We start from the raw sequence: 12,052 nt of genomic DNA, 5'->3' as shown, positions 1-12,052 counted from the left end.
GGGGGGGGGAAGAAGGAATGACAAATCAGTATTTTGGTTAGTGATGATATCCTAATAATTCCTACTTGTGTTCCCTTTGAATAAAACAAAGGCTTTAAAAATAAACAAAATATGCTTTTGTGATGTTACAAGTGGGTGGAAGCCGTGTTGGTCACAACTAGCAACTTGTAGCGCAAAATAGCGGTATAGGTAGAAGATCCCATTTCCACATAAATGTTGGCATTCTCCCTTTTTGCTCTTCATTACGCCGTATCTCCCTTCATGATTTTACCCCCAGGACTATCCAGGTTATGTTTGGCCAGTGAAGAAGGTGGGGAAGGTCTGGAAGTAGCAGAAGACAAGGACAGTTTGTGTGTAACTGAGGAAATTGAGAAAGCTTCCTAATACAGCTCTAGGGGCTTGTGTTTCATAACCTTGGGGCAAAGTACCGCAGTCTCATTTGCTGTCTTACTATATAGCAGCCTGAAACATTTCGGCTGTTACAAAGGGAAGGTCCAAAAGTCCTGTCTCTGTCAGTTGCTGTGAAGGCACCGTTCTTCAGCTGGTTGTGATCAGTCCTGTTTCAGCAAAGTCCACTGGGCTGGGTACGTTTGCAGCACCTGAAGTGTGGTGACCCTGAAATTGTATTTAGGGTTACCGCCATGCCAGCATCTCCGTGAATGCCATTTTTTGTCACAAGTCAGCAGTCATCCCTGAGCAGCTCAGAAGAGCTGGCTGCAGTACTAATGGCCTTCATTTTCAAGCCCTGCTAACGGCTAGAGCAAATTACGTTCCTAAATTTCAAATTGATGATTTACAGCAAGAATCCAGTGGGGTTTTTTTCCCCTCAGTTGTTCCTAAAAGAGAGTGACTATGTGTAAATATGTGACAGAGGAGGAAATTGCCATTTATTCATACAGCGTTTATATCTTTAAAGCATGATGAGATAACACATTGTGTTGTAATTACTGATGGTACTTTGTCTCCACTTTACATGATTGACAATGCTTTTAAGGAGCAGGTATAATGAAGCTTCTCTAGTTTAATTTTGGGAAAATAAATGTTTAATTTTAATTGGTGCTTTCCCTGGCTTTGCTGTGTGCGTTGTTTGCAGTCTATGTCTTTTGGTGGTTTTTTGGTATGACTTTCTTTAAGTAGACAGAGAGCATGAAGAAAAAAGAAAAACATATGGTTCTAATTTCCCTTCTCTGTGATAAAGACTAGTTTCCTTAAGGCATTACAATAGCTAATTACATTCCTGATTCAGATTTATTCGCAGTAGTAAATACATCATCCGCACATGTTTCTCCGGCAGAACTACGCTTGTAAGGTCATCTTCTCTGTTTAGGGGATCCATCTCTCTTTAAAATGTTCCTATTTTGTGATTTAGTAAATGGGTTATTAAAAACTACCTCTTACATTTATACTGAAAACTACTGTAACTATCGTGAAAAACAGCACACCTCTGACACTATCATGCCCTAGAACTACTTAAAGTCTGGATGCAATGGAATATATGATTTTAGACAAACAAATGAAATGGGCGCACACATGAATTCATTGCAAGTAAAGCTGCTACTTTACAAAATTGTCTCTGCATTAGGAACTTCCTTGTTTTGATGCTACCTCTGATCTTCAAAGAAAATGAGGAGATGGTGTTGCAGCAGAAATCTATGAGCCTGTCAGGAATTCCTTGCTCAGCGAGTGGCCTTTCCTGCCATCCCGAACCCTGGTGCCAGCAGGGTCCGTGTGGGTGGGAATCTGTGCTGAAATATTGAACAAAGTATTCACTTGCGCCTCTCATCAGGGTTGACGTAATCTCCACTTTTCCAAATCCAAGTTTCCATGATAAGTAACTCGCTCTCACTTCCCTCTCATTTTCTCAGCAAGTGACTGCTTTCCAGAGCGCTCTCCAAGGCTCTTGTTTGATGAAGAACTGCCCAGGAACCCTTTGAACTGAAACAGTGCTCAAATTTATTACTTCAAATAGGGCAGTATGGAGAACCCTCAGCCTTAAACTACTATTCTGATTAATATTACATGAACAGGGATTTGGGTTGTAAAGTAGTCGAAGGTGTGAATAGTAGGAAGGAAGCAGGATCTGATGGCTTAGAAAATGGCAGAACGCGGAATACTTGAAGAAATACAAGTTTCTGAGGGTTAATCAGACTTTTTGATGCTTCTTGTCACAGATGGTAACAGGGATTTGTTAGATACTGATGAGCCTATTTAGTCATGTTGCAAGCCTTGTAAATCAGTGTGTATTGAAAACTCTCATCTTCATCTGAGGATTTTTAAATGAGATTGGAAACGAGGCATGTAAGCGGAGAAGCAACTAATTTGTTGGTATTGGATTTTGGATGAGAGGCCATGAGGAATATCAAAATGTGAGTTGACGGAGAAAAGAAAAAAGATCAACATTGGGAAAGAGCAAAAGGTAGACAGCAGAAGCGAGATTGAAAGGGCAACTTGGGATGAAAATAGCAATTGCATTAATTGAAGGGATGAGCAGAATTTCTGGCTAGTTCTTGTTTTGCTTTAAATGGCTTGCCGTGAGTCACGTAATGGCAGAACATCAGAATAGGTTGTTTAAATGTCATGGTTTGATCAGAATCAAAATGTGTTTACATTGAAATGCAGAATATGCTGGGAGAGCTCCATTGCAGTTACAGTTACCGCTTTCACTTTTGAGGTAATGTATTGCTTTTCAAAATTTTTACTTGGAGATATTGTAAAGCTGACTGGGAGAAGAGCACAGTGGGAAAAGCTGATATTCTTTGTTCTGCCCAGGGGACAACCCTAACAGTTTCTATTCCTGTTATTTAAGTAATTTATTTTGTTCTCTTCATAAACACTGGTTTTCACCGAACTATATTTAAACTAATTGCTTTCTCTGGTTCTGCAGATGTGGATGAATGTCAAACTGGTGTACACCGTTGTGGCGAAGGGCAGATTTGCCATAATCTTCCTGGGGCTTATCGCTGCGACTGCAAGATGGGATATCAGTACGATGCATTCAGCAGAAGCTGCATTGGTATGTAAGGCGCAAGAAGAGATGAAACGACTGATTGATTGAGCCTTGGACCTCAAGGCAGTATTTAGCACCATTGTAGTGTGCGGTTATTAGTTCTGCAATGCGGTGCCTCAAAAGATAATGGAATCACCTCCAAAGCAGCTGTCGTTCAGCGCGACCGGCCATTTAGAGCTCTGCCACTCCGTGCTGTGATTTCGGACCAGGTGCCCTTGATTTGGTTTAGCTGCAGGTTATCAAAGTCATCTGCAAAGTACTTTCCTACAGGTTATGCTTCTGCTGCTGTAGAAATTTATCTTTCTGAAGATTTCACAGCTTCCTTCATAAGAAGCTATGATACAGCATTTTGTATTTTATCGCTACTGTGCACCAATTAGAACACAAAGTCAGACAGCATAAAACCCGAGGTTGCAGCATTTCGTGCACTGCAAATCAATCTCTGACACTTTAAAAAATATCCTCCTGCATCTCGTTTGATGCTTTTGTTTTTAAGTTGATTGTATATTTGCTTTTTCTGCTGACAGATATAAATGAGTGCTGGAATTACCCTGGACGCCTGTGTCAGCACACGTGTGAGAACACGCCTGGGTCCTACCATTGCACATGTTCTTCTGGTTTCCGCTTGTCTTATGATGGGAAGCATTGTGAAGGTACCAGACATTTTTTCCATGAAGAAGAAGTTGCAGTGTGAATTCAGAGACTTTAGAGAAGGAGTTGAAGTGAACTATAAATACAGTAAACCCATGATTTATGTGTGCTTAAATTTGCAGATATTCAACTGCACACTCAAACTGTCAAATGTCAGTTTCTCCTCTTTCCTCCTTTCCCCTCTCATACTTTTTCCATTCCTTCTAGATGACAGAAAAGGGGAACAAAGTTATAATAGGAGACTTTTCATTGAAATTTTAATAAAGATGAAATTTGGTAATGACAAAACTTGAAAAAATTGATTTTGAATTGGATGGATATTTTTTAAGTTCTTCATGATTTTTTTTAAGGCAATGATTACATATTTTTAATCAACAGTAACATATAAGGTCTGAAAAATGTGTTTGCATGTGTATGTGTTTTCACTGGCATATATAGACATGAAATTCAGGTGCAACAGACATGTTCCTTGGCATTATGCCTAGGGAGCAGAAACATCTTCTTGGAACAAATTAGTCCATTCTTATTCGCTCTGACCAGAAGGATCTAGTAGCTGTTCTCAGAGGCGAGAAATGGCGGAAGACACTGTTTTGAACTGTTGTGGCAATGTCTGTGGGTTTGTTTTTGGCTACAGATGTGAATGAATGCGATACTAGTCCCTGCAGCCAGGAGTGTGCCAACGTTTATGGTTCCTATCAGTGTTACTGCAGGCAAGGTTTCCAGCTAGCAGAAGATGGGCATTCATGCAAAGGTAAGGCTGCTGCTTTGCCAGGTCACGTTAAATATGTGTATACTCTTTAACAGTCAATGCAAACTCATTAAGTGCTGTCGAACTCTTAGCAGCGCCTAATGCTGCAGGTGATGCCTAAGGATGATTCTGAGTTACACCCTGCTGTGGAAGCTGCAAAAGGTAACTCCAGCTATTGGAAAATTCAGTTTATTTTCATGCCTCCTACTTGAGGCTAGAACACACTTGTGTGACCGTTGAACTGGCAAGGTTATTGTTCCATGGGGCTAGAGCTTATGACTGAAAAAATTAGGAGGGAAGATATATTTACTTACATTGCATCAATTAAAGCCTCCGCTCAGCCACTGTTGAGTGAAGGTTTGCTCTAACTTCTGTTGGTGGTGGGTGAATGAGCAGTAGAGTGATCAGAATGGAGAAGGGATGGGGTTTATCTGTTTTCTTGTTGTTACCAATGCTGACATATACTTTGCAGAGTCTCTATTTAAGAAATGGTGAAGAAACCCGCGTTCTTCCTAGCACAAGGAAGCCCCCAAAGCCACAGAGTTTTTCAAACTCAGATGTGCCTTAGACTTACTGTTCTCTTCCATAAGTCCATACTACTTGCAAGCAGTATTTTTGGGAGCAGTCTTGTGTTCAGCATTTCAGAAAGCACAATCAACTGTCCTAGAGCAATTTCAAACTTTCATGGTTGCGTTCTTGTTTAAGAATATATTATAAATGTGTTGGATAAGAATTTCCTTGTGTTCTACAGCCTCCCTCAAATTTCTGTTTTTCTTTTTTTCATATGTTTGTAATTGTGCTTTTTTTGCAGATATCGATGAGTGCACACAAAGTGCAGGCATTCTTTGTACTTTCCGCTGTGTGAATGTTCCTGGTAGTTATCAGTGTGCCTGTCCTGAGCAGGGATATACCATGGCAGCAAATGGAAGAACCTGTCGAGGTAATGGGGAGTTTAGGAGCTGAAAGGATTATAGCCTGAAGCTTTAATCCTTGGAATGATCTAAGCCATTATGGTTATTCAGTCAAATCTCCATTTTTTTACATTAGTCACCGTTAAAAGCCAGTATTTGGCAAAGTTGCCAAATATTGGTATCTGCAGTGTCAGCTTTATCCTGTGTTAGAAAATGTACTGTGGCAACTCAGCTGTCAACGTGAGCTAATTGTTTAAATGCATTCCTAAGGGAGCCCACTTCATCATTCAAATTGGGGTCCTTGATTGCTGTATGCACACCTTGGCACAGCAGTAAGTGATCTGTTTTTTTACAGGTGCCAAATGTAGAAATCCGTGGCTTCATTAGGAGTTGCAGTTTCCTGCCCCAGAAAACTGGGAGAGGGACTGTGGGAGCTGTAATGGGGACTTGGACATCCAGAAGTCTGCCACCTAAGCTTAAACATGTTGGCATTAGTGAATGTTAGTGTAAATTACATGTATCCTCCACACACACCTTTTCTCCAGAATCATAGAAATGTCTTCTGGGTGTCTGGTGCTTTTCATCTGGTGCACAGCTGTCTGTTTTTGAAGTAAAAATCCCCCATTTCCAAAGGATGCCCTGACTGTGTAATGATGATTGAAGATCTGAATACCTTTACGCACTCTGCGTGCATTCCTGCAGTGGATTACACGAACTACCAGGCATTTCCTGCTCTTAGTTTTTCAGGAACCCTTGACATAACTTTTGGTTATGTATCTCCTATGCTTAAATTCTCTTCTCGGTGGTAATGGCAGTGAATTTACACTGTGTAAATCATGAATGGCATGAGCATACTTGATCCTGACTTTGGAGCAGAGCAGCAGACTAAATGAAAATTAAAATATTTTTGAAAGCTTTTTTTTTTTTAATGTGTTTTTAAGTATGACTTCAGCAAGCAGTTATATCCATGTGCATTGAAATTCTTATGTAAAAGTCACCTTTAGAAACCTGCAGCTATAACTCTCCTCGAGCTCGTTAGTCTCTTTGCGCTCCTTCCCCCCTGCCCCGGCTTTGAGTGCCGGCATGTTAGTTGCCACCTCTGCCAGCAGTGAGATTTGAGCTGAAGACATCTTCCAGAGTTAGTAGTGTGAGTCACTGCGTTAATTGGCCAGCACAGCTCTCCCGAGCCGGAGGCACCCAGCGTGCTCTGGGCGCTGGAGGTGGAGGAGAAGGGTTTGCCACATGGACCTATGGATCTCACTTGCGTTTGTTTGTGTGGTGTGAAATCCTCCCTGTGTGCTCAGCCTGCATGGAGAGGGTTCCTCTTGTACAGACTAGCCCTGCTGTGTGAGCTATACAGTAACGCTTGGAAAAGCTTTTCGAAGTACCTATGCCACATAGTACGTGCATCCTCCTTAGAGGGTGAAGTTGGTCTGCTTGCAAATTGTGGCACGTGTGTGGCAGCTCTGTGCATGGCTGGGTGAGCTGGCATTTAGTCAGGTGCTGAAAGTAACCCCCCGGTACGTGCCCTTTCTGTGAGCTCTGCGAGTTTGTAGTTACAAGTTTGGGCAGGCTTATATATTGGGGTCTCTGAAAACATGGTCAGAGAAATGGTCTGAATTGATGTCGACTGCACTATACTCAAGAAGACTGTCTTGGTTTCCACCAGCTAAAGATGTGGCTCCAGTTGCTCATCATCTGATCAGTTCTTAAGAGTTACTGGTACATTCTACTTGTTTTTTTTTTTTTTTGAAACAGAGGAGTTGTATCTCATGTAATAGCGTCTCAACATATGGATCTTTTTGGAGAAACTGACTATGGTATTTTGCAGCACAGCCAAACTGGTGAAGTGAGCGCTTTCATGACAATGATTGCAATATGGAAGAAATTTTCTTTTCACCTAGGGGCACTTCTGAGAATCAGCAAGGGATTTAATTTACTTTGATTCTCTCCTACTTCCTATTGTATACTTTTCTTTGCAAGACTTTTAAACCAGTCAGTTCAGGGTATGAGATCAGTTCTCATCCCAGGGGAATGGAAGGAGTGGGAGGTTATAGTTTTCCTCTAAGAGTCTCTCTCCTTTGTGTCAATTGGCAGAACTGCAGAGCCCCACACAGTCCACGTGGTTTGTCTGTTAGCATTTATTTCATTTTAAAGCCTCCGTGCGTTGTCTAGACATTTGGGAGTACACAATGTGACTGGGAGATCTTTGCCAATATTTTTTGCTCAAGCTGGATCCTTGTTATTGCATCTGGTTTTCAGCATTTAAAGGTCCACGGCTTGGGCTTGTGCATATGTATTATTTAGGTAACCCTGTTTATGCTCTAGGCCATAAAGTGTCTTTGAGCTTTAAATGTTCTTTTTCATTTTCTGCAACATTACGTCTCATTACAGGGGTATATTTATATTTAACTTAAATTTTCAAAAATGTCTGCCTTGTTCTAAAGTGTTGTTCTTAAGTTCCCATATTTCATAACAGTCTGGTGGAGCTTGTATCTCCTGGGTCACGCAGCTGTGTGGTTACTTTGCATTCTATTTGCCCCCTGCTTTAATCCAGAGCAACCCTCACACATAGGGGATTTCTTTTCTTGACAAAGCCCAGCTTTCTCGATTCTCAAAAACTCAGTGAGAAGGTCTTGTTGGCTTTTAACATGGATTGGTTATTTTCTGACGGGGTTTGTTTGTTCCTGAGGGATGGCTTTTGTCACAGTAGGCTGTGTAGGCAGACACAGGGTGTCCCTCCATCCGTTAGGTGTGTTTGCTCTGGGGAGGGGAAGGCCTCTCTCTGCAGACTGGGTGATGGGGGAATGTTTGTTTGCTTGGGCTATGTGGACATTTGACAGCCTTGTGCATGAAGAAGGAGCCATTGCGGTCAACACTTGTTACCCGTTGTATCAGGGATTTATAGCAGTGGCCACCTTTCATCACAGACTGTCCCTTGTACTCCAGTGCTTGCACGCAAGGTCTACCCTGTGCACAAGTCCACGCACATGCTCTGCTGTTTGAAAGCAGTTAGATGCTTCCCCCAGCTACTGAGCTTATCATACGTGCACTGTGCTCACGGGCTGAGCAGCTTGTTTAGACATGCCACACATGATATAGTTTCGTGCTTAGAGCTAACGTGGTTCAGGGAGTCCCAGCGACCTGTGAAGCTGTAAAAATTGGCCCATCACTTTCAGGCAACTATTGAAAAACTGTCTTCAATCAGAACAGCTGTGGAAAGCTCACACAGTGGCTGTGGGGATGGACAGGTTGCCTGGTCTGAGAAGTTTAGGGTTCCACGGCCTTAGCCTGCCATTTTCTAGTTATTTTATTCTGTTCCCTTTCAGCCTAGTTGATAACATGACTTAGAACACATCTCTGACACCTCAGGAACAAGGGAAAATATGACAACACAGGCAATTCTGTCTAGATGTTCATGTTTGGTTTTTATTGCAGTGGGAAGTGGCAAGACAGGACAATCTTGGGCTTTGAGAACTTTTTTTCCTTCTCATGTTTATTCTCTACTGAAAGTTAAACCTTGTGTTGCATCAGATATGTTTGGAATGAGAACAGCTAGGGTCAGAGGAGCGTGCCAATGTTTGCAAAGTACAGGTAAAGAAACGCATGTCCCCTGCGGTAGAAGGCCAGCCCTGGCCATGCGCTGGGTGGCCGCAGCTGGCCACGCTCTCTGCCAAGCAGGGGAAGGACTATCAAACAGCATGAAAAGGATAATAAGCTGCTTGTAGGGAAGAGTGAGCTCCCTTGTTTATTGCACACGTTGCTGAGTGGTACTATCATCTCTTATGAGATAATGTCAAGCAAGAAAAAAATTTTCTGCAGAAGACCTAGGCATTTTAGCAGAATTGGAATCAACGTGATTTACCCTGTCACTCCAGATGCCAAAAAGTGTCTGTGCACAGAGATGAACCTGACACACCTCACCTGAATGTGCATTTTCACACCCCAGGTGTCTCCTCTGGGGTCTTCGCGGTCCTGTTCTGCAGGCAGCAGGCACAGGTACTGAAGAGGTAACACAGAGCCAAACCCACAGACTCCTCTTGCTTCTCATGCACACAGAGTCTCATAGGCGTATTATAGCCCAGAAACTGTGATTGTGTCTTATTTTAGAACATAACATGTCTTTTTCCTTGTGTTTCTTCTCATTAGATATTGATGAATGTGCAATAGGAACCCATAACTGTTCAGCTACAGAGACGTGCTATAACATCCAGGGCAGCTTCCGCTGCCTGTCCTTTGAGTGCCCTTCCAACTACAGAAAAGTATCTGACATGTAAGTATGGTCATCGCAACGAAGCGAGCAGCCCTGTCCCGTGGCTGTGGATGTCATGTAGGGCTTTAATTTGTGGGCGGGTGTAAGTACTCAGAGTTCTGAGAAGATGCTTCGGTACCTGGAGCACATGGACTTTCCCCATATAGAGTTTATGTTCGTTTTTGCCTGTTCCTTCTTCCAAGCCCTCAAGCCCCCATTTGTCCTCCAACTGCTGCTATAACAGCAGTCATCAGAGCTTCCAGATCTACTTGCTTGCAGCTCTAAAAGGGCTCTGTTTATAATTAAGTTTAAAAAAAAAAATCTTCTATGCTGCTTATACCATTGCAGTGGCTGCCAGGCTGCTCAGGGCACCGCTTTTACAGCGGTTTTGGGACCCATGTTTAATATCCACATTGCAGTTCCTCCAAGATTGCTGAAATGTTGAGGGGGAGCAGGATAATGAGCTTGCCAGGTGATGGGGTTCTGGGAATGGCACATCCCCGCAACTCCCAGCTCCTCAGCAGCTGAGGCTCAGCAGCCCCAAATTCTCCCTGCCTCGATGGCTGCCAGTGCTTTGGGAAGCCATCGTTAGTGGCTTATGACTTCAAACATGCTTTTCCTGCCTTGTAGAACTGAGCAGCTTTACAAGTTGAGGAGCTTGTTTCCCATTCCCGTGTTTTAGCTACCTCTTCAAGTGTGATTACTTTCATTTTCTTGGAGCTCTGGCCCAGGCTTGTGCTGTGAGTGATGAAGCTCAGACTCTTCTTCCAAGCTCTGTGCTGCTTGCAGCATGACTCTGGCTCCTTCTTCCTTGTGGAGCTTCCCAATGCAGCTCTCCGGGTCTGTGATCTTTTCCTTACAGTGTTGTACTCCGACAATTACATCACTTACAAATGCTTTATGGGCACTGTAAAAGCAGAACAAGCAGCTGGTAATTACACAGCTGAAGGTTGGGACTCGTGTTTCTCTAATACTTTTGCAAAACTCTGAAATACATATATTTTTACCTGCTATTACGTGGGCGCTGAATGTACTTCATTTCTCATCTCTTAGGAGGTGTGAACGAATCAGTTGTTTTAATTATTTGGACTGCCAAAATACCCCGGTGCGCATTACCTATTACCAGCTGAACTTCCAAACCAATATTGTGGTCCCAGCTCATATTTTCCGTATTGGACCGTCGCCTGCCTATGCTGGAGACAACATAATCCTTACTATCAACAAGGGAAATGAAGAAAACTACTTCAGCACTCGAAGGCTGAACTCGTACACGGGCATTGTCTATCTTCAGCGACAAGTGAAAGAGCCTAAAGACTTTTTGTTAGATGTTGAAATGAAACTGTGGCGTCAGGGAACATACACTACTTTTCTTGCCAAAATTTACATTTTCATCACAGCTCATGCGTACTGAAGTGTGTATTGACATTGGATTTTATTGGTGCTATGCTCTTTAACTGTTCTACCAAAGCTTTATACTGTTGAACTGGCATTTAATGTATCTAGCCTTTATATTATTTTTCTGTCATTGCTTTAAACTTTTTTATTGGTTGTGTAAATTAAGTTAATTTTTATCTTTTTTTTTTTTTGTGTTTCCTTATGTAATTCTTTACATCATCATTTGACAATGAGCGAAGGAAGGGTTAGAAAGGCAGTACATACATTGTGTTAAGTGCTGGAACCTTTTCTTAGCAATTATTTTTAGGTTTAGTTACATCCGCAGGGGATTGCACCAGAGAGGAAAGATGTTCACTTGGGAGTATTGGTTTTTGCCACTAAGAGAAACCTTGAGCAATTTCTCCTTATATCACAAAGTTATGGTTTGGCTCAGCCACTGACTTCACCGAGGTTTCTCTGAGTTGAGACGCTGTGTCGAAGACCGTACGTGTACATTGACGGTTAGCTCACCTCGTATTACCGGGTTTATTTTCCTCTTTCCAACTTTCATAATATGTTGCCTAAAAATATATATAAATAAAAGAAAACTCCACCAGTGAAAAAGCCTATGATTGAGTCTTGCTTTCGAAGGACTACTCATATACTAACTATTTGCAAGACCGAGGCCTTAAGAGAACATCATGCTTTAGGGTAAAAGCTCACATTGCCATTTGTAGTAGATGTCTTTAAGGTGCTGGGATTCCTCTCTGTACACTCATTCTCTTTAGGTAACTGTAAGTGCAGATTAGATGCATTATAATTCATAAAGGAATGTCAAAGAGAAACATGGAAATTGTGAAATAATCAATTACTGCTCCTTATTTTAAAGCCTGGGTGTGCCACTGAGGAATCGCTTGCAATTTTAAATAAACAAAAAGGGGAGCTGCTTCTCTTCTTCAGGAAAATTGCTTCAGTTGTGTCACTAAATGACGCAGAGGAAAATGCTAGTTAAATTGGCGGTTTGTGTCATGCCATTTAGAAAATAACATAACCTAAGTTTTGAGCTGGGCTTCCTCTAGTTCTACAGGAAACTGGATGAGGTCCAAAGC

At 42.2% G+C, this 12,052-nt stretch overlaps 1 protein-coding gene across 1 annotated transcript in view; it reads left to right on the top strand.

The window, feature by feature from the left end:
- Positions 1-11,302, top strand: part of FBLN2 (fibulin 2) — an 86,591-nt gene extending 75,289 nt beyond the window's left edge. Inside the window, exons 12-17 of the mRNA XM_009889915.1 lie at positions 2,885-3,013; positions 3,535-3,660; positions 4,293-4,409; positions 5,218-5,346; positions 9,467-9,590; positions 10,623-11,302. Of these exons, the coding sequence (XP_009888217.1) occupies positions 2,885-3,013; positions 3,535-3,660; positions 4,293-4,409; positions 5,218-5,346; positions 9,467-9,590; positions 10,623-10,980 (983 nt within the window). The 3' untranslated portion in view covers positions 10,981-11,302. The remainder of the gene's footprint in view (positions 1-2,884; positions 3,014-3,534; positions 3,661-4,292; positions 4,410-5,217; positions 5,347-9,466; positions 9,591-10,622) is intronic.
- The last annotated feature ends 750 nt before the right edge of the window (positions 11,303-12,052 follow it).

Source organism: Charadrius vociferus, unplaced genomic scaffold, assembly GCF_000708025.1.
Source record: "Charadrius vociferus isolate BGI_N301 unplaced genomic scaffold, ASM70802v2 scaffold67, whole genome shotgun sequence".
Classification (NCBI taxonomy): domain Eukaryota; kingdom Metazoa; phylum Chordata; class Aves; order Charadriiformes; family Charadriidae; genus Charadrius; species Charadrius vociferus.
Note: the sequence above shows the minus strand (reverse complement) of the source record. Positions and strands in the feature narration are given on the sequence as shown.